The 22,535-nt window shown below is 48.0% G+C and overlaps 4 protein-coding genes across 4 annotated transcripts; 3 read left to right on the top strand and 1 right to left on the bottom strand.

Annotated features, from left to right (window-relative positions):
• Window positions 1-914: 914 nt before the first annotated feature.
• On the top strand, window positions 915-4,734 carry LOC127769812 (oryzain alpha chain). Its single transcript, XM_052295469.1, has 5 exons — window positions 915-1,444; window positions 2,628-2,863; window positions 2,953-3,093; window positions 3,756-4,205; window positions 4,302-4,734. The coding sequence occupies exons 1-5, from the start codon at window positions 994-996 to the stop codon at window positions 4,398-4,400; spliced, it is 1,377 nt and encodes a 458-aa protein (XP_052151429.1). The 5' UTR covers window positions 915-993; the 3' UTR covers window positions 4,401-4,734.
• Window positions 4,735-8,364: 3,630 nt separating this feature from the next.
• On the bottom strand, window positions 8,365-9,792 carry LOC127769814 (protein IRX15-LIKE-like). The gene has a single exon (XM_052295471.1). The coding sequence runs from the start codon at window positions 9,522-9,524 to the stop codon at window positions 8,568-8,570; it is 957 nt and encodes a 318-aa protein (XP_052151431.1). The 5' UTR covers window positions 9,525-9,792; the 3' UTR covers window positions 8,365-8,567.
• Window positions 9,793-14,808: 5,016 nt separating this feature from the next.
• LOC127771917 (probable inactive receptor kinase At5g67200) lies at window positions 14,809-18,377 on the top strand. Its single transcript, XM_052297862.1, has 2 exons — window positions 14,809-16,486; window positions 17,437-18,377. Exons 1-2 carry the CDS (start codon window positions 14,911-14,913, stop codon window positions 17,994-17,996), a joined length of 2,136 nt encoding a protein of 711 aa, XP_052153822.1. The 5' UTR covers window positions 14,809-14,910; the 3' UTR covers window positions 17,997-18,377.
• A 1,375-nt stretch (window positions 18,378-19,752) lies between these two features.
• Window positions 19,753-20,510, top strand: LOC127771552 (uncharacterized). Its single transcript, XM_052297477.1, has one exon. It carries the CDS (start codon window positions 20,013-20,015, stop codon window positions 20,304-20,306), a length of 294 nt encoding a protein of 97 aa, XP_052153437.1. The 5' UTR covers window positions 19,753-20,012; the 3' UTR covers window positions 20,307-20,510.
• Window positions 20,511-22,535: the final 2,025 nt, after the last annotated feature.

The raw sequence follows: 22,535 nt of genomic DNA, 5'->3' as shown, positions 1-22,535 counted from the left end.
GTCACCTCCTTCTACATGTCTCGATTGACACGGTACCCCAATCTTCCAAATAAACAACCCACTATAATTGCCTACAGGCTAGATAGACTAATACAGGAAGATCTCACCGTATTTACTAGTAATTATTTTTTCGTGACAAACAACATACCGTTGATAAGAATATGTTTATAATGATTCCGTTTTAAAATATGGCAGCCCAGTTTCCAAAGGTGCTACGTAGTGTGTACGTGTGGAATCTTTATAAGGTCATTTTCAATGAGAGTTTTATTTTCATTGAATAGGGTATCATGTCAATATTTTTGTTAATATGATAAGTAATTAATAAAGAAAGAGATGAAATGAGTTTACACTGTTTTTAATGTGACTTGTCTCTACATGTGTTGCTTATAAGATTAAAAAAATAAAAATGCATCGTATGGGCTATTTTAGCAATCGATTAAGTGGTTTGTTTGTGTAGGCAACACTTTTTGAAAAATAAAAATGAAACCTCTCATTAGAAGGGGATGGACGTGCAAATGTGATTAGAACCAGTTTTATAAAAAGATATAGGTTGCTATGATTTTTTTCGGTACAATGAATCTAGGCAGTAATATGTCCAGATTCATTCTACTTGGAAACATCTCATTTAATATTAGATTGGATTTTTAAGTACGGAGATAATATTAGTTTGGGTTTTTTTCTAGAGGAGAGAGTATGTGTTTTAAAAAATAGATTAAGTTGAAATTAACCCCAACCTAATCCAACCTGTCCACCTCAGTGGCACCTTTATTAAACGATCCCAATACAAATTCGAAACCCAAAAAAAAATATCCTACTGGTGGTCGACTAGATTAATATTGGAAGAAAAATGCACGAATATAATGGAATCTGGGCCCACCACTCGTCCTCTCCAATTCTATAAAGCGACCCCCGATACCACCATCTAATCCATCTACTCCTCTTCTACCTCTCCTCCTCCTCCTCTTCTTGGTCGTCTTCTCCTAGCTCGCCAAGATGAGGATTTCCATGGCTCTCGCGGCGGCCGCGCTGCTGCTGCTGCTGTCGCTGGCAGCGGCGGACATGTCGATCGTGTCGTACGGGGAGAGGAGCGAGGAGGAGGCGCGGCGGCTGTACGCGGAGTGGAAGGCCGAGCACGGCAAGAACTACAACGCCGTCGGCGAGGAGGAGCGGCGGTACGCGGCGTTCAGGGACAACCTACGGTACATCGACGAGCACAACGCCGCCGCCGACGCCGGGGTCCACTCCTTCCGCCTCGGCCTCAACCGCTTCGCCGACCTCACCAACGAGGAGTACCGGGACACCTACCTCGGCCTCAGGAACAAGCCGCGGAGGGAGAGGAAGGTCAGCGACAGGTACCTCGCCGCCGACAACGAGGCGCTGCCGGAGTCCGTTGACTGGAGGACCAAGGGGGCCGTGGCTGAGATCAAGGACCAGGGAGGTTGCGGTAAGCATCCGTTGATCCTTTTCATGTCTCCTCTCTTCATTTCAGTTTCAGGGGTAAAATATGTTTCCTTTTTACATGAATCATTTTCGCGGTTAGTTTATTCGGGATGATCCTCAAGAAATTATTGGTCTGCTTGCAACAGTTCAGTAGTTAGTACTCCACGTGAACATAAATTAGGGGCACATCCAGGTCAAACGATAAATCAGGACATGTTTCAATATGCCCCAAAATTAAGCAGACCGGAAAAGGGGGGGAATTTTCGATCTGAATCCAGAATTTGAAGTACAGTGTGATTCACAAAATGAAATTCTTTGAAATTCAATTGTTTTTATGGTTTGTGTAGTTGGCTATACACATGGTCCTCAAAAAAATATTTGGTTGACTAACTTGATTCCAGTTCTGTACTCTGTATGGAGTATCACTCAATAATCGGACACCTTTATTTCTGATCTGGAATTATGAATAAGCCAGAGCCTGCAACTGATCCTGCTGTTTCTGAGTGTACTCTACTGTGGCTTGTAGGGGAGGCAGGAAGGCAAGCTATAATAAATGGTCATTCATAAATTGTTTTAGTTGGAAAGGTGGATATTTTGGTTGTGGGTGCATGGACGTATTAGAGCCAAACAGAAAATCATACTGTGCATTAGTGGTCACTGTTTGAATTGTAGCTGGTGGAGCCACACTAGTGGTCAGCTGTCATTTGGCATATGGCTCCAAAAGAGCCCTTGGAAACACCTTTCATTCACGTCTCTTGCAGACGTTTCACAATCCTATTGGTAGAAGGTCCTCCTTTGCATTGCTAAAGTTCTTCATCATGTTGTTGCTTAAAAAAGAAAAACGAAACTTCGCACTGTCTGATGCAGGTCGTTTAAAAAAAAATGTTGTTGCTCCACATGGTCTATCTAATTCATAATTGGCTGCATTTGTTTTGTACTCCTTTGCATTGCTAAAGTTCTTCATCATGTTGTTGCTTAAAAAAGAAAAAGGAAACTTCGCACTGTCTGATGCAGGTCGTTTAAAAAAAAATGTTGTTGCTCCACATGGTCTATCTAATTCATAATTGGCTGCATTTGTTTTGTATTGCCTCATTATTTACTTGTATATTTGAGAGTCAAACAATGTTTCATGTCATCCTTTGACACAATAATATGGAAATATAACCTCCAATTCTCCTATATTGCAGGAAGTTGCTGGGCTTTCTCAGCAATAGCAGCTGTAGAAGGCATCAACCAGATTGTTACTGGCGACCTGATATCTTTGTCTGAGCAGGAGCTAGTTGACTGTGACACTTCATATAACGAGGGATGCAATGGAGGTCTGATGGACTATGCATTTGATTTCATCATCAACAATGGTGGAATCGACACCGAGGATGACTACCCTTACAAAGGCAAGGACGAACGGTGTGACGTAAACAGGGTATCTTTCGTCTTCTTTGCTCCCTTGGTTTTTCAGGTTGTAGCATAATTTTGATATGCTATTGCTCACTTGTGCTGCTATACTCACAGAAAAACGCAAAGGTTGTCACAATTGACAGCTACGAAGATGTAACACCAAACAGTGAGACGAGTCTGCAGAAGGCGGTAGCAAACCAGCCCGTCAGTGTTGCAATTGAAGCCGGTGGCAGAGCATTCCAGCTCTACTCATCGGTAAGTCGATTTAACGTTATTGTTCAAATTCGTTTGGTGATCCTTTGCTAAGTTCTAACAATGTGTAGTCGGTAGTAAGTTTTGCTATCTTTGATAGAGAAACAAATAGGCAGGCTCACTGATTGCTTTTGCCCTTGCCTGCTTTACTTTGCTTTAATCACGGTTATTGCACTAAAAGAAATGATTGTGTTGTCAGTTGCAAGTCGCAACTACTAAGCAAATCTTATTATCATTTTGTCCAGTCCTGGCATACTTTGTTAATTTGTTATCATCCAGATAATCTAATCCCATTTCAGCTTTCCACTAAATTAGTACCTCAGTGCACACCATTTATTCATAGACCATAAACCATGTTCATTTGTTGCTTTCCTGCCCCTGCTTTGTGAAACACTTTTAATGGAACGAGTAGCTTTTGATGTGTTCCCAGGTCCGTAGTGGAGTGGTATGAACCATCATCCAGTGTCATCCACTTCGAAACCCAATTAGATAGGGAAAAAGATTATGATTGTTTTTCCCATAAAGCAATACTCAAAATTTGAAACATGCATTGTACTCTGCTTTTGTTAAATAAGTTAATCCTAAATTCCTTGTTCTTTTCAATTATGTTGTTATTTCCATGACTTGGGCTTGCACTGATTGCCATTTCCTGATATCATTCTTAGGGTATCTTCACGGGTAAATGTGGAACAGCACTAGACCACGGCGTCGCTGCTGTTGGGTACGGCACAGAGAATGGCAAGGACTACTGGATCGTGAGGAACTCGTGGGGCAAGAGCTGGGGTGAGTCCGGCTACGTCCGTATGGAGCGCAACATCAAGGCGAGTAGTGGCAAGTGCGGCATTGCCGTTGAGCCATCCTACCCTCTGAAGAAGGGCGAGAACCCCCCGAACCCCGGCCCTACTCCGCCGTCCCCAACCCCGCCTCCCACCGTCTGCGACAACTACTACACTTGCCCCGATAGCACCACCTGCTGCTGCATCTACGAGTATGGCAAATACTGCTACGCCTGGGGCTGCTGCCCACTCGAGGGCGCCACCTGCTGCGATGATCACTACAGCTGCTGCCCTCACGAGTACCCCATCTGCAATGTTCAGCAGGGAACCTGCCTCATGGTAAGCAATTGCAGAGATTGGTAATTTACTAGCACTGTTGCAAGTGCAAGAATTCCCTGTGATTCTTACTGTTTTGTTGCTTGATGAACACAACAGGCTAAGGACAGTCCACTGGCAGTGAAGGCTCTGAAGCGTACCCTGGCAAAGCCAAACTTGTCTTTCTTGTTTGGCAACGGCAAGAAGAGCAGCGCTTGAGCAATTTCAGAACCGTATCAGACCGTCCAGAGCCAGCGTGGTTGCATCATCAAATGATCAGCTGGTAACTGACGAAGACGATTGCGCAGCTCCGCGGCGAACCCTGCGCACTAAGTATATCTGCTTTTATAATAGATTTCTCGTGTACATAAAATCTAAAAAAACGGGTTCAGTTGGTTACAGAACTGCCAAATTTGCTTCTGAATGTATATGTAAAATTCAGCTAGGTTTGCTCCTAAGCTCCTAGATGCCAGTTCGACGGAACTGCAAATTGATATTGGAACAAGATAAGGTCATTGCCATATTAATCCATCATTCATGTATTCCATACCAATATCTCATTCGCTTGCAGTGCTGATGATCATGCTCTTGACTTTTGGGGTCTTGCCAATGAGCAAAATTATACTTGGCTTCCCTCAGAAACACATACATACACACTCCGTTCCCAGTTCATGTACAAGCCTACCCTGATAGCTGTTATCCAGATCTGGGCTGTAGTTCTGTGATTAAGTTCAGGTTTGGGCTGTTTATCTGTCATTCAGATTTCTATTTTGAAATGAAATGTGTTGAGATCCAAATTTGCCCCTCATATGCTGCGCGTGCAATGCAAGGCTGAGGGCTGGATACCTGGATCGTCTCGGCCCAACGCTACATAATGTCCCCTGAATCTGAACCGGCCGTATTTTCTGGGCCGTGTCCCGGTATAACAACGGCCCGAGCACGCCCGGACGTTTTGCCGCTAAACGGCCTAGCGTGGGGTGGGCGGATGGCACGGTCCTCACCACGTGCAGCAGCGGAGCCAGCTCCCGGGTAGGCCAGGCACGGTCACCACTCACCACGTCCACCGTTACCTTCTTCACTGCCGATAATAACTATCAACACCTATAAAAATTAGTTGATTACATAAAAACGTTATTTGTCGTTTGTGTTTGACACCGTTACTGTCTCCATATCGATAATTATCGATAGCTATAAAAATTGGTTGATTGCATGAAAAATGTTATTAGTAGTTTGTGTTTGATGACACCGGTTCCAACCACGTGCGCGCGCCAGCGGAAGATGGGTTCAGCTTCCCTGCTGCCGCGGCCAGAGGATGCCGAGCGTGCCTTGCCTGTTTCGGCTTCGGCCGGTCTACGCTGTCGTCGATCAGCCGATTGCCGTATTGTGACCCGTCGGTGCAAATGGGGCCTAACGCAGTGATGCATTTGCTATTCACGGTCAAAGGCTTTGGAAAATGCAGAGGCAACCCAACGCGTGACATGAGGCGGAACAGCGAGTGATGAGAGGTCAACCATGCGGTTACGCCACTCGTCCGGCCGTCACGTCGAATCCGCCCGGGTCCATGCCTAACTATTGAACAGGAGTAGTAGTAGTATCCAACAACTAGTCCTACTATACTAGTACTCCGTATCACAAAGCCAGTACACACATGAAACGCGATTACAAATACTACAGGTATCAGAATACAAATCAAGGACCCACAGAGGTAAGGGGAACCATATGCTATTATTCTCCAGAGCTGGGTGGCGCCAAGCACATGATGCCTAACTTATTCCTGTCAGGACCATGGTGGGTCGCTCAACCCGTTTTCTAGTTTTGTTGAACCCGTTTTGGAGATATCCTAATTAGCAATGAAGAACACATCTCCGTTACATCCAGAAGCAGGTGGTGTTTTCTACTGGTAGTACTTACTCCGTATTTTAATGTATAACGCCGTTGACTTTTCGACCAACGTTTGACCATTCGTTTTATTCAAAATTTTCATGTAAATATGAAAGTATTTATATCATACTTAAATAACATTTGATGATGAATCGAGTCACAATAAAATAGATGATAATTGTATAAATTTTTTAAATAAGACGATGGTCAAACGTTGAATAAAAAGTCAACGGTGTCATACATTAAAATTAAAATATTAATATGGAGGTAGTACGATTTTATATCTGCCTACGAGGTCAATATATTTAAGCTGGTGCTTCGTAACCTAATTAGAAACGGAAATTCGGTTCGGGGGGTTGCGAAGCTTGACAGTTTAACATACCCTGTAACGCAAATACAGTCATTACTTGATAGGGTAAATCCAACACGTCCATTTCAAGCTAAAGTTACTACTGAATATAATTGTTTTAAGATAATGAAAATGTTTTACATCTCCATAAATATAAAATTCTACCTGTGATATTTCCTCATTTATTAAGGTAGTGACAGTAACATGGTAAACTATCCAGACAATGACATCGTTGCAACGACCCTATCACTAGCTGGTAATCCATTTATTAAGTTTGCTACGGACCTGGTTGATCACTAAAGCTTGGGATTGGCTTGCTCAACCCTCTTACCTGAAAGCCTGAAATGACATCCTGTTTGGAGAGAGGGTCGCGGTTGTTGGAATGTCACCAGAAAGAAAGTCCTGAAATGGACGGCATGTGGGGGCAAAGGCTGTAACGCTGTTGGTCCGTTCGATTTGTACCCTGCAGTGCAGCCTAATCCAATTTATAATTGTCCTACGAGTGGTTCGTTCGTTCTCATCCCAAAAGGGCACCGAGAGCGAGAAGACGAGCAGCGCCGATATCTGATCTGACGACTAACCGCAGACGGATGGTACGTGATATGCAGCTCGCAACGTGGTCCGTCGCCTTCATGAGATAAAAAGGTTTTGAGAGCATGTTAACGTGCATGGCTATTTGGTCTACAATGTCCAAGGCTCCCTGAAAACGCAGGGATTTTATAGGATTTTCACGTAAAGCAGTTCACTTCTTTCAAATTTTCGTAAAATTCCTCCGAACCGAATAAACCCTCAATAGGGATAAAAAAGTTGCAGAAATTCCCGACCAAGAAGTATCATCTCCGTAAAAAGGTACAATTTTCAACTGTTTTCAATTCTAGTCATACATAAACTTTATTTTTTCTCGCAAACGTGCAGAAGAATTACACATTAATATAAAATTTTAATTTAAATTTTTTAATTTTTTTAAATTATTTTTTCTAATTTCTAACGGTGGGATATCAAAGTCGCTATTAAATAGTTAAATCGATCCATATGAAAGATCCCGGACGGACAAATAACCGGTTTAGTACGAATGCTGATTCGGCCTCCAATGTCCAATGTTCAGACTTCTGTTTCGTACTCACTGTCCGGTTGGCGCGCAGTATTTTGATGATGAATATCCAAGTCCCAAACCACGTTCACAATGCCTGACACATTTTGGTTATTTACGCTCCCAGGCAGGTTGCTCGCTGGGAGATCTGAAATGATGTTCCCATTGTTTGTGTGATGGTCAATCTGACCAGATATTGCTACCCTATCAAAATTGATCCAGCAGAAATCAGATACTCTATGTGCTCAAACACAGAGTATACACATGACTATATTGGTTGCCAGCTAGCCAGCTAAGGTCAGTGGCTTATCAAAGTGATCATTGCCACGTAGGCGACACATGTTTTTCCATTACCGGAGAAGCCGATCAAGATCGGACACAAGAGTTGTTGAGAGGTCGATCGGACGTTGCTGCAAAATACGGTTAACTTAACTTTAAACGAAACGACGGAGCTAAACCCACAAGCACACCACGGTTACGACATCAGCTAATTAGTGCCAACGCCTAGTAGATTTCTCCCTCTCGGATCTGATGATCAGATGACTCAACCAAAAACAAACAAATACATCTTCGTCAGATCAATCAGACGACTAGTTTGCTACTACTTGTACTCCTATACTAATAGTGCCGTTAATACGACGAGGAGATGAGCTGATCCACTTTTTGGTCACCTGACCAAGCAACACACGCAACCAACACGAAGGAGAAAAGAAAGCGAAAAGCGATGGGATCCAACCACCCACCACGCACCATCTACTGTAGCATCGCTCTCCTGCCAGCCATCACAAACCCTTTTACCAAATCAACCCCCAGATATGTCATCAAATCCAAGATCTTTTTGCCGGTTTGGTTGTTGTGAAAAGTGTAGTAAATTGTGTAAAACCTCTATTTGCATTTTCCTTTCTCTATTGGTGCAATGATATCATCACTGTGTTACAAATTATTGTCCCCCAAAAAACAGTAAAAAAAAATATATGTAACAGGAAATAATTAACAAGTGAGAGGAGAGGAGAGGAGAGAGAAAAAAAATTAGCAGAGGAGGGAAGAGTAATTCTTGGCCAGGTTTTTACTTGCCGGACTTCTCCGACGATGTGCCCGCCGCCGTGCTGTCTTGGCCGGAGCAGAAGGCGTCGCGCCGGCCGTCTGGGCGGACGACGAAGTGGCCGAGCGACGGCGTGCCGCTGCCGGCGACGCGGTTCTCGTCGCAGAGGAACTCCTTGCTGAGGACCTGCTCCAGCTCGAACTGGAAGTCGTGGACCAGAACGTCGGTGGGGCCCTTGGCGGCGGTGGCGCCGGTGCGCGCGAGGACGGCGGTGGTGAAGATGGACGGCATCCGCCCCGGCGAGGTCGGGTTCCACCCGGACGGCCCGTCGATGAGCACGATGTCCCACGCGACGTCGTAGAGGTCGTTGGGGAGGTCGTTGATGGCGAGGCGGCACTCGGAGAAGAGGAGGTTCTGGATGGGGCGGCACTCGGCGGCGCGCGACGCCCGCGCCGCGTCGAGGAGGTCGCGGAAGTCGCGCACCTTGGTGGTGTAGGAGACGTCGTAGGCCTCGAGCCCCGGGTGGCGCGGCTCCAGGTACTTGACGTAGAACTCGTTCTCCTCGAGGAAGACGGTGCGGCCGCCGTGGTTGAGCGCCAGCCAGAGCGGGGACTCGGCGCCGAGGCCGAACACGAGGAGGTTGCAGGGGCCCCTGGCGCGGAGCACGGCGGAGATGGCGCGGATGTCGGTGTCGGACATGCGGTGCGTGGCGTTGGAGATGGAGGCGAAGTGGACCAGCGCGTCGAACACCGGGAGCGGCAGCGCGGAGACGGCGCCGGTGCCGGAGCCGGCGCTTGCGCCGCCACCGGAGGAGTCCGCCGCCGCGCCCGAGCCCGAGGCGGAGGCGAAGTGGGAGGTGTTGTAGACGAAGGTGACGAACGTGGCTAGCGCGAAGCAGGTGGCGAAGAGGAGGAGGAGGACGCGGCGGTGGCTCGACGACGCGGCCGCCTGTAGCTTGTCTCGGCTGCCATGGGACTTCATCCCCGCGCGCGCGCGCAAAGTGCTCGACGCTCGATCGGCTCGATCTCACGGCGATTCGGGTCGTGGCGAGGCGGGGGCGCGTGGGCTGGAGATAAGAGGTGGGAATCGAGCAGGGGACGGGGTGGAGATGGAGAAGAGAAAGGTCAGGTCGTCTCGTGCTCGTGCTCGTGCCGAGCTGGGAGCTGAGATTTTTTTTTTTTCTTTCTCAACTGGTAGTGTAGACTGTAAACTGGAGAGAAGAGGGTTGTTGCTATCTGTCCTTGCTTGCTTGCTTGCTTGCTTTCTGGACTTCGTCAGTTCAAAATCTACCGCGTAACAAGTGGGCCGTACAGTAATTATATTTTGGCGGGTAAGAGGCAGTCTGGCTCAGTGGTCAACTGCTCGTTACCCTACTCTTATGGCATGGTATGGATTATGGCATGAGCAGTCAGAGCTCATCAAGTCAGTATACGGCATCAATCCGACATGAATGAATGATTGAATGGGATCCGAGTGAGCGAGTGAATGAATGAATGAATAAAATGGCTAGGGCCAGTTTTGTTTTCTAGTACACACCAACCAACAAAACCCAATATCAAAACGGAAAAGGAAAACCCATCATACTCCTAAAGGAAAAAAGAAAAAGAAAAGTAGAGGGAAAAGCATGATTTTATTTCTTATCTTTTCGTTTATACTTATACTTATTGATACCATTTATTAGTAACCAAAACATAATTTTTAGATGAAACTTTTAAATATGCATCTTTAGTGATTTAAAAAGCAAACACTATAAAATAAATTATAATGAAAAAACCTTAAAATCAACTTCAAAAATAAGTTTTAATGTTTAATTTTGACTTATATGCATAAGCATAAGCTAAACAGTGGTGCTTTTGATTTGTCACTCCACTTTGCATTTGCTTAACAACGTTCTAATTTATAGGTTGCCTGAAATTTGGTAGTAAGACCATGAGCGCACTTGGATTTTATTAGTTGTACAATTAGCTCTTAATATACAGTAGGATCATCCCAATATACTTGTGTGCTTGCGTATTTTTTTAAAGGATTACATGGCTGTTAGGGGCACCAAACTTAACAACAAACACCCTATATCTAACCAATGCAAAATTACAACTTGGTGCGCCTAACACTGAGACGTCAGTCAGCATCTTCACACACACTGATTAGTCTGGTGAAGTAACCGACCATAGGCATTCTGGCCCACGACTGTGCCATGGAGGAGGCCCGGTCGGTAAGCCCATATTGAAGGCCCACGTCGTCAATCCACCAAACTGGGCCCCCCATGTGCTACTACGACTTTGCACGGGGCGCTGGTTTTGATCGAGTCGTTTCTTCTTGACCTGCAGCTCTGCTGCTTTCGCACGCAACAGAGACCGCATTAGAGTCAGATTAGTGCCCAATCACATCCCAAGCAGCACTGTTCCTTCACATGGTATAAACAGTTTAGTTGCGGAAATGCGGGTATTACCCACTATGATGGACTTATTAATTAAGCGCACGTGGCAAATGATGTGTTTTCTGGAGTACTACTAGTTAAATTGCGTGGTCTGTATTGTGTTAGCTGAAACATGAAGCTGGCCACTTCACATAGGATGAATTGGCGGCAACGGCCAAAGCAAGCAAGCTGCAGTGCCCCAAAGATCCAAACAAAATTGCCCTATTGCCTCCTTCAGAACATAGGAATTTTACGAAATTTTAACATGAAACAGTTTAATTTCTCCAATCTGAATAGGCCCCATATATATATAGGTCGACGTTTGGACTTTGTAGATTGCTGCAGATCGTGAAATGCTAGTGATAATTTGATAGCTTCAACGATCAACAGCAATCGATCGGAAAGTAACGTTCTCTTTTTTGTCAAATGCCGGAGCACGTGAAGCGTCGCTTCTTTCCATGGTGGCCACGGCAGCGTTGTGCTTTACAGTTGACGGCGATGCACGGACATTTGGGCATTGCACGGTGGCAACACGAATCGCCAGCGGCGTCGGTGTGATGTCGCAAGTACAAGGAGTAGAGTCCAACTGGTCCAGAATCCAGACGGAGAGGGGCATGAAATCTGACGGTTTGCCCACTAAACATCAGTGAGGCCCAAACATCGGTGGGCTTCAAAAGGTCTGGTCAGAAAATGGCCCAGAACTACCTCTCGCGGCCCATCTGCCCATCAAAAGTTCACTTGAAGTTCCTCGCTTGCCGTTGAGTTTTAAAATCGTCTCTGAACCAAAATACCACATACAACACATCCCTAATCTTATAAAATTGGGTCACATTAGATCCCAAGACCCAAGATAGTATTGCTCTCGGTTTTAACTAACGTGATGAGCTTACTTTAGTCAACCAGGTTGAGTCAACATGGAACCTCTCTTACGCTCCACCTTCCATTGGAGTTGTGACTCCGCGGTGAACGGGTATGCTCGGCGGCAGTCTCGTTGGAGTCCAGCGGGGGGTTGCTGACTGAGGGATATATTGTTCCACTGACATCTAGGTCTAACATGGGTTTTAATTTTAAACTTTTGCTGTTAGTTTTACGTCAGCCAAAACTACCCTCGATATTAACTTCGAACCCTATCTACCTTGGCTTTGCAAGATTAAGAACAAGTTAGATCTGATATTGCGGTTCACTGACGTTTTCCAAACTCGTGTTAAGACGTGGGTACCTAAAATGAACTTATTCTAAACAGGATCGTCTACCAATTTGTAGGAATAAGTTCACCGGAGGTCCCTTAACTTAACAGCGAGATTTTTTGAGATCCCTTAACCATAAAACCAGAAATGTCTACCCCTAAACTTACTCAAACCGTTCACCGGAGGTCCCTCGGCAGTATTTTTGCCCGGTTTTACGAACGTGGCATCCTAGTCAGCAAAAAAAATTAAAAAAGTACGTGGAGCCCACATGTCAGCTGCACATCTTTTTTCTTCTCTTTTCTTCTCATTATCTTCTCTTTTCGCTTCTCTCCTCTCTCTTCTCCTTCAGGCTGGCGGCGGGCGCCGGCGAGCTCGGCAGCGGAGCGGTGGCGGGCTGTGGGCGGAGCGGACGGCGGGCGAGCCCGGCGGCGGAGCGGAGGCTATGGGCGGAGCAGCCGCGCGCCGTGGCCGCCGTCATCGTCGGCTCTCCACCGTCGTCGTCGCCGTGGGCGAGGCTACACGGCGCGGCCGTTCGGCGGCATCGGCCAGGCATTGCAGTGGCCGTGCATAGGTGGGTCGAAGTGCCGGCTGACGATGCACCACAGTCGCTCGCGCTCCTCCTGTGCCGCGGCAGCGGCAGTGGTGGCGGCGGCAGCGTCGCCGGCCTGATCCCATGGTCCTCCCGGACACCCAGCTCACGCAGCTGCAGCAGGAGCGTGTCCACACTCGACGTGTCATCGGCGTCGTGGACGGTGGTCGGCGCGGGCGCGGTGACCCTCGTCGTCTTCGCCGACTTCGCGGTAGCACTTGACGTCGTAGCTCATACACATATACGCTGGGTATAGACGGCCACATGTACATGCGTCTTCGTACGAGCATATATATGCATGCATAGAGATGACCAGCTATAGCCTAGCTAGCTTCTTGTTGGTTTGCCGCCCGATAACATGCAGACGTATATATTAGCCAAGCATGTGTATATGGCTGAGCACACTCACATGTATATATGCCATTACGTGCAGTGGAGGAGCGCGGATGCGGGGGGTGCAGCGGAAGGCGAGCGCGGCGGAGGAGCGGCGGCGGGCGAGCGCGACGGTGGGCAAAGCAGCGGAGGGCGAGCTAGGCGAAGCGGAAGACAGTGGATGGGACGAGGAGCTCCCCCGTGCTCGGCCGCCACCACCGCCGTGCCCTCGCGGGTGGCCGATGATGCTAGGAGAGGCACCACCAGCGGGAGAAGGGGAAGAGGCAGAGGAAGAGATTGTTTATTGGTCGCCGGCCGCCTCCCCCTCCCTCCCAAACTCGCTGGCCGCTGCTCCGCCACCGCACTCGCGCTCCGCTACACTGTCCGCGGCCTACTTGCGCTCCACTGCTCGGCCCGCCGCCGCGCTCGCACCTTCCGCTGCTCCGTTGCCACGCTCGCCCTCCGCTACGCCGCGTAGCCTCGCCCACGGCGACGACGATGACGGCCACGGCGCGCGGCTGCTCCGCCCGCAGCCTGAAGGAGAAGAGAAGAGAGAGAAAAGAAAAGAGAAGAGGAGAGAAGGAGAAGAAAAGAGGAAAAAAAATATGTGCAGCTAACATGTGGGTCCTACAGTGTTTTTTTTAAAAAATTTTGCTAACTAGGATGCCACGTCAGCAAAACCGGACGAAAATACTGCCGAGGGACCTCCGGTGAACGGTTTGAGTGAGTTTAGGGGTACACATTTCTAGTTTTGTGGTTAAGGGACCTCAAAAAAAATCTCGCTGTTAAGTTGAGGGACCTCCGGTGAACTTATTCCCCAATTTGTACAGTTTTTTTTCTCCCTAATTATTTGGGCCTGAAGCTGTGGGCCTTTCCGATCGAGCTGTAGGCCCGGAACCTTGGCGAGTGGTGATGTGATAACGTGTGGTGGGCACAGTAGCCCCCCGAAGAAACACAGCGAAGCTCCCATCAACCGACAAAAGAACACTGTAACTTTTACTCCACCGTGGGAGGGGGAGGAGGAGCAGGACAGGCACGTGGGTCCCACGGCCTGATTGAATTTCGTGGCCCCAGGTATCAACTGCGATCGGGCCCTCACACCCATGCAGCAGCAGCAGGAGGCAGCAGCAGCACAGTCAAATTAACAATGGACCGCTACGTCGACTTCGGTATAGTACTGGATGGCTGCTCGCTATCAACGGCTCTTTTTCAAACATTCTCCCGTGTATTTTTATTTTCCGGCGAATCCTACATTCCTACCATTAGCACATTAGAATGTTTTCAGGTGAGGAGGTAGGTACTCAAACTTTGTTTAGATCAAGAGATGGATAACCAAAATGCTCCTGAATATTAGCACTACTGGAGTATGGAGTACTCACTTTCTGTAGAGCCTGATATGTTACCTGCAATGGATTTGTTTTTTTTTTCTTTCCTAGAATTTGAATGTTTGAACTTTGAGCATGAGTGCGTGCAATTGGTTGCCGTGATCTGAGTTTAAACTCGAAAGTGTGCCTCTTTATCCACCCGTTGCAGCGTTGCAGGCTCTCCAAACGATCAACCGATCAAGTGCCAAAAGAAGCACGGGAAACTAAGCTGCAGTGACCACCCACGTGCCGTGGCGACCGCTCTCTGACCCCTCCTCTCCCTTCCCGAGCCTCACACACACACGCACACCCACACCCACCACACCACCCCGGCCGCTTCCGCCACTTCACTCCACTCCACATCACGCGGCCGCACTCCACTGAAACCCACCGCTCACCCAACCCCCCCGAAAACCCCCCAACCCAAGCGCCCACCACGATGCGGCACCGCCTCCGCCTCCTCCTCGTCGTGCTCGTCGCCGCCGCCTATGCCGCCGGCGACGCCGCGTCGTCGCACTCGCAGCCTACGCTGCCCGCTGTTCCCCCGGTGCAGGCCGTACGGCCGCCGCCCGCGGCGGTAGGCGGCGGGTCGCACTCGCAGCCCTCGTTCCCTCCTCGCGCGCCGGTTCGGGCCGTGCCACCGCCCGCCAAGCTAGCCTCGACGGCGACGCCGGGGGCGCTGCTCGCCGCCTTCCTCGCCAAGGCGGATCCCTCCGCGCATCTGCGGTTTCCTCTGGCGGTGTCGCCGTGTTCGCACCCGGCCGTCTCCTGCAGCGCCGACGGCCAGATCACCCGCCTGGTGCTCGAGTCGTCCGGGCTCAACGGGACGTTCGCGCCCGCCACGCTCTCCCGCCTCGTCGAGCTCCGGGTGCTCAGCCTCAAGAGCAACGCGCTCCACGGCCCCATCCCCGACCTCTCCCCGCTCGAGAACCTCAAGGCGCTCTTCCTCGCCGGCAACCGCTTCTCCGGGCCGTTCCCCGCCTCGGTCGCGTCGCTCCGCCGGCTCCGCTCCATCGACCTCGCCGGGAACAGGCTCTCCGGCGCGCTCCCTCCCGGCATTGAGGTCGCGTTCCCGCATCTGACGTTCCTGCGGCTCGACGCCAACCACTTCAATGGCTCCCTCCCGGCGTGGAACCAGTCTTCGCTCAAGCTGCTGAACGTGTCGTACAACAACTTCTCCGGGCCCGTGCCGGTCACCCCCGTCATGGCGCAGATGGGCGCCGCCGCGTTCGCCGGCAATCCAGAGCTCTGCGGCGAGGTTCTCCGCCGCGAGTGCCGGGGGTCCCACCTCCTCTTCTTTCACGGTCCTGGCAACAACGGCTCCGCCGCGCCCCCGGTGCAGAGCGCCGCGGCCACCGGCGACGGACCGCAACGCGACGACATCAGCTTGCCCGATTCATCCACGCCGCGTTCGCGGAAACTGAGGAGGCGGGCCGCCATCGCCGTTGCGGCTACCGCCGGAGCGTTCGTGGCCGTGCTTCTTCTTTGCGCCATGATTGCAATGAAAAGGGGCAAGAAGCGGCGGCGGCCGAGCTCCGCGGCGTACCCGAGCCCCAAGAAGAGCGCGGCCATGTCGGAGGTGAGCAGGGACAACACCGACCTCGGCTATGTGGAGTGCGTGCCGGACGAGGAGACGGCGGCGATGATGATGCCGGAGGAGAAGGCGCGGCGGCTGGAGCGGAGCGGCTGCCTGACGTTCTGCGCGGGCGAGGGCGCGAGCTACAGCCTCGAGCAGCTGATGCGCGCGTCGGCGGAGGTGCTCGGCCGCGGGAGCGTGGGGACGACGTACAAGGCGGTGCTCGACGGCCGCCTCGTGGTCATCGTGAAGAGGCTGGACGCGGCCAAGATCGGCGCCGCGGCGCTGGAGGCAGAGGCGTTCGAGCAGAACATGGACGCCGTTGGCCGGCTGCGGCATCCCAACCTCGTCTCGCTCCGTGCGTTCTTCCAGGCGAAGGAGGAGCGGCTGCTCGTCTATGACTACCAGCCCAATGGCAGCCTCTACTCTCTCATCCATGGTGCGTACCCTGCAGCCTTTGTTGTTCTCTATCTGGAAATTTGATAGGTTGTGTGATTATCATTTGTGCTAGGAGCAATTCTGGTTATTGCCGTTACATCTACTCTAATGCAAATTCCATTGGATTATACTAGTTGGGTGCTAGGATAGCGTTACCTTTTTGAACCAGACATTCTCTTCATCCCAACTAACATGGGATGGAATTAAAATTTAGAGAACTTGGCCACGTGAATATAAATCTGGCAGGAGAATGACTGTTTGCCTGTATTGAACATATGCATGTGATGCTTTATTTTACCCTTTTGGGGATGATCTATTGGACTCTTTTTCTTTATGGACTGAGTAAACATAGTGAATAGCCATACTTAAGTGCTCATTGATCTATCATGCTAGCTACCGGGTTGGGTGGGATTGAACATCGGTGGAGCCTCTCACCAAGTGCCTAGCCTCTAGAGTGGACCAATGGTATTATATGTGGTCACTGTTCTATAGTACTAAATATCAATTGAATTCACGAAATGGGTGGTCAAATGGAGTTTACAAAAGGAAAGCTGTATTTTCCTCTGTGAACTTAGTTCATCAAAGGCTATGATATGACCAAATAGCAATGCTAGCTACTTGAAATGTGATTTTTGCCAATTTGTTGTAGAATTTAGGGCCTGCTCAAATTCGAGTCTTTTGTCAATGTGGGTATTCTTATAAGTTAAGCTGTCGCACAAACATTAGTGAAAGTTTGGAGCTCAAATATAGTTTTTACTAAGATTTATTTGATATGTTGGTGTTGGAGCAAGGACATATTATTTTCCAAGTAATAGCATGTTTCCTTTAAGGCATGATAAATGGAAGTAATTTATGGATTCGATGATGTTGAAATACATTCCTCTGTACATTACTGTACCTTAGAGCCATACTTTGTAGATGTAGGTTGTATTGATATTGTGTGCACTGCAGGTTCAAGGTCATCTCGAGCAAAACCACTTCACTGGACTTCCTGCCTAAAGATAGCTGAAGACATTGGGCAGGGCCTTGCTTACATTCACCAAGCATCCCGACTTGTTCATGGAAACATCAAGTCTTCCAATGTCCTGCTTGGTTCTGACTTTGAGGCTTGTCTTACGGACAATTGCTTGGCATTCCTTTTGGAATCATCAGAAGTCAAAGACGATGCTGCTTATAGAGCACCAGAAAACATGAAGTCCAACAGAAGGCTAACTCCAAAGTCAGACATATATGCTTTCGGCATCCTCCTCCTTGAACTTATCAGTGGGAAGCCTCCGCTTCAGCACTCAGTATTGGTTGCAACTAATCTTCAGACCTATGTCCAGTCTGCGAGGGACGATGAAGGAGTGGACGTCGAACGTCTCTCTATGATTGTTGACATAGCATCTGCCTGTGTTCGATCCTCGCCTGAAAGTCGGCCAACTGCCTGGCAAGTCCTCAAGATGATTCAGGAAGTGAAGGAAGCAGATACTGCCGGAGACAATGACAGCGATCTTACTAGCAATTCCTAGTCATGGATGGGTTTATGTCGGCAGGATTATCTGAATTCTGAAGTGATCCATTCGATGTTGCATGCATTGATCTGCTCAGAAAAAAAAAAGCCAGTAGAACAGTTCCTAATGTAGGTGAATGGCTGCGGGGTCATGATCTCTCTGACTAGTTCGCTTCCAGCTAAGAATTTTAGCATGCTGTAAAATGTTTTCGTGATTTTAAACTTAGTTTCAGCATGCTCTTTGTCTGTTGGTAGTCTTACTAAAGTAGTACTGGAATACCCAGTGCTTAGAACTCTGAGAACTTATATTTTGAACATGGCTCCTCTGTGCAGTGAGGGTTTGTTTATAGTGCTTGTAATGATATGGCCTTGCATATCGAAAAAGATCGTACTCGCACTACTACTACCTTGTACTCCTCCTAGTACATGTTGAAGGACTTCATTTTCAGATACTTAAACTGCAAAGTTCTTGGGGGAGTGTGTGCTCTGGGTGTCATATGGGAATGGGAGTGGGGTGTAAGTTGCTGCTTCTGTGGCGCACGCGGAATCAATTGCGGCATTAAGTTGTTTGCACCACTTTTCTTTATATCTAGCTGCTGCTGTTCACTTCACATGGAGAACATAACAATTGTCTACCACAATGATTGTTAGGATACAAGTTGCCGGGCTGCGCGCGTGCAAATATGGCCCATGTAAAGCCCATAAGAAATGGCACTCAAAACGGGGCCCGTACACGAGATGCAGCAGGGGATACTGGCCTGGCCTGGCCTGCGCAGCCTCTGCTGCTCCCTTCTGTTGTGGGCCTGTGCTGCTAGAATCTTACTACGACACTTGCTCGCTAGCACCAGTAGTGTACTGCTGGTTCAGATGCTCCCGTGATGTTTACGCCCACCTAGAATCTTACTAGTAGTAGGCCCTGTTTAGTTGTCACAATAAAAATTTTCACGCACATCAAATATTTGAACACATGTATGAAATATTAAATATAGAGAAAATAAACCAATTAAATATTGCATGTAAATTGTGAGACGAATCTTTTAAGCCTAATTGTGACATGATTTCACAATGTGGTGCTACAATAAACATTTTCCAATGACGGATTAATTAGGCTAAATAAATTCGTATCGCAGTTTCCTGGCGAAATTTGTAATTTGTTTTGTTATTAGACTACTTTTAATATATGTCCGTATATCCGATGTGACAATCAAATTCAAAAATTTCCCAACTAAACGAGGCTTACTATGCTAGCATTCCAAAAACTGTGTAAAATTCGCCGAATCTAGCCAGCTGCTAAGTGCTAACGGTTAATTTCGACGGTTCATTCTTCCATGGGTAGTTTAGCTTGCGAGTTTATCATGGGGCCTGTTTGAGGGAGCTTCTAGCTGCTACACCTTCTTCTAAAATCAGAAACTTTCCCAATCAGTCTATCTTTTGATTCAGATTCTGAGAACATATAGTTGTAGAATTTATAAAATAAACTAGGGTGGTGTTTGGTTGGAGGGACTAAAGTGGGGCTAAACTTTAGTCTCTCTCACAAAAACATAAGTCCCTACCATACTTTTATGAGAGGGACTAAATTTAGTCCCTAGTTTCCAAACACCACCTAGAAGTCAGAAACCATATTCTTATAAACCGGCTACCAATAGCTGCTTCTCAAAGCTATCCCAGGTCCTTTATGGCACGTCGTACCTGCAGTCGTTTTAGCCATTTCGTTGTTGCCGTGTCGGGGGGCCTTGACCGACCATCACACAAAATAAAATCAGCCATCAATGTGCCCAGTTGCCCACCCGCGCCCGGCGCCCTCAACTGGGGAAGGCCGCACCCGCGCCACCCTCCACCACCACCGCGGCCGACGCCACATCACACGCACAGCTCCCGCGAGTACGAAACACGCACTACCAATGATGCCCAGTTGCCCACTGCTACTTGAGAGAGCTCGCAACTCGCAAGCAGCGTGCAGCGAAGCGACGACTTGCTCTCGTGAAACTTGGGTTGGGAGCAACCGAGCAAAGCAAGCGGCCGAGCGGGCTGTGGTATGGGGTTCCACCTGGTGGCGATCGTGGCGGCGAGGGGGTTCCTCCACCTGTTCCACCTCTCGGCGCCGCTGCTGTGGCCGCTCAACCTCTGGCTGCCGCTCCCGCGCCACCTGCCCGCCGCCTGCGCCGCGCTCTACGGCGGGGTTGTCTTCCACGCCGCCTTGCTGCGCCGCGCCTACGCGCGCCGGGGCGGCGGCGGCAACGTCTGGAGCCGAAGCAGCCGCGACGGCGACGGCGGCGGCGGAGAGGCGGACGAGCTCCTCCGCCAGGCGCTGCTCAGCATCTCCTACTGAAAAGCTGACGAACTGCTATTGCTTCTCTCTTCTTCTTCTTGGTTTTTTTTTTTTTTGGTTCATTCTTTTTTTGTTTCTTGATGCTCTGCTCTTGGTGTTCCACGTGGCGACACCATTGCGAGGTTCACCGTATCAGGTTCAGGGCTGGTTGTAAGTTGTAACCGCGTGATTTTGTGTAAATACAAGTGAAATACGGCCAGAAAATCTCATCTCAACGTTGCGAATTTTGATGCTGCGAGAATGCGTCTGCACTAGGCTGAGACGGCTTAGACTGACAGTTACGACACGGTTGCAATATCTTTGCCGCTCTGCAAAACGCCAATTACGCTGACTGTGATCAGTGCACAGTACGACACTACGACAGTAGTGCTGCACGACTCTGAACTCGTCCATCTACGTTCAGCAAAACAACCGCAATTTTAGTGATGGTGTGACCATTTTATGAAACAAACTGTAAATGGGTAGTAAAACGAACACAAGGTTTTCTAAAATAAAGAGTAAAACTAACACAAGCGCAGGTATTATCTAGGATGTCCTGCTGTCCTGATTTAAGCAGGACATTGTGAAATCATTATTATGATTATTAATTTATCATGAACAATTGGTTGCAATGATTTTTATTGAGAGAATTATGAAGAGGTATTAATTTGGTGGAGTGTCATTGCATAGGCGATCTAACCAGAGATGCTTGACAAGTCAGACCAGCCATCACAACAGTCAAACTGATTAACTCGTAATTAGAGTAATTTTTTTCACGTTAATTTTTAATTGTTTATAGCTTCTAATTATTTTATATAGGTATGATATACTGTGTTTATACTAATACTAATCAAGTTAGGAAAGAACTTATTCTCAAATATCGGGACTTGTTTGAGGCTTCAGGGATGTTGCTGGCGATATAATCATGATTAAACCGAGGGGATCAGTAAGGAGATCATACCGGATATTTTGGATAAAGAACAATATATGTGGAGGTAGAGCTTCTATATGGCTTACATGGAAAGTGTTTGGAATTGAAAAAAATGGTCAAATTTAAAAGGAGTCTAAATTTAAGTAGGTTTTGAGTCCAAATTTTTAAAGAGATAGTGTATTCCTTGCTTTTGTGCAGTCATCTTTAAGTATGAATAGAGGAGAAGTTGAGGCTCAAGATGTAGTATCTTTTGGACAGGAAAACTAGGGTTTAGCTTTGGTTTTTGAATTGAGTTAATAAATTAACATAGAAGAGGCACTTTATAGATACATTTGGATACATTAAAGTTAATTATCATGCAAAGAGTTGCTCGTAAGTAGATTGGGTTACTATAGGTTGTCAGATCGGGCATACAATGCCGGTCACCCTAGGTTGCATTAGATCAGTTCTGATTTGGTGTACTTCATCTTTATACTAGTCTCTTTGTCCCGCAAAACATGTCGTTTACATCTCAAAAAATGTCCCACAAAAGCTCTCGTTTCAGCATAAGTATAACATGTATGCATGTTCACTTCAATTTGCCTCAAATTAAATAGCACTGAAATAACGACCACACATATTAAATAGAGGGTGCGTTCGGCTGGGCTGCTGCTGCCGCAGCCGCTGCGGCAGCTAGTGCCTCTGAACAGGGCCATAAGGGTAACTTGATTATTTTTACATGTATCCAATTTGCTTAAGAATCCTTAAAACGTCAATCTTTTGGGATAGAGGGAGTATTTCACAAGATTTTTGGTTTCTAAGTTCCTATCCTTCATTCTTCTGTGGCTACATAAAAAAACCTTCATGGGAGGATAACTGCTCTTGTATCACAGGCAGTTACCTTGATTTATCCGGTCCCGGCCGGCAAGCCCGCCCACTATGCCATGCCATAATGCTATCGACAACAGGACCGCGAAAATTAGTTCAGGAGTGATCACTTGATCTGTAGCAATATATCGTGGCATACAGCATTATGGAGTGTACAGTGTGCAGTCTGCCCTGCGCCACAGCTGTCCTGCACGGCGGCAGTATTTGTGCTTCCAATCATTCCAGCCATCATTCCCCTTCATCTTTTGTTGCTTGCAGCGTCAGGATCATTGAAGGCTTTGAAGCCTGAGGACGAGATGCCACCAGTAACAGGTGGCCGATTTGCTTCATTTTCCGTTACAGTTTCAACGAATCTTAGTAATATTTCAGTGTATTCCAGTACATTATCGTATTTTTCTACAGCTGAATGTCCCTGTTGTTTGAATTAACATCTTTATACCGTACAACGAACG

This window comes from Oryza glaberrima, chromosome 4, assembly GCF_000147395.1.
Source record: "Oryza glaberrima chromosome 4, OglaRS2, whole genome shotgun sequence".
NCBI lineage: Eukaryota > Viridiplantae > Streptophyta > Magnoliopsida > Poales > Poaceae > Oryza > Oryza glaberrima.
This window is presented reverse-complemented; position numbering and strand designations above follow the sequence as displayed.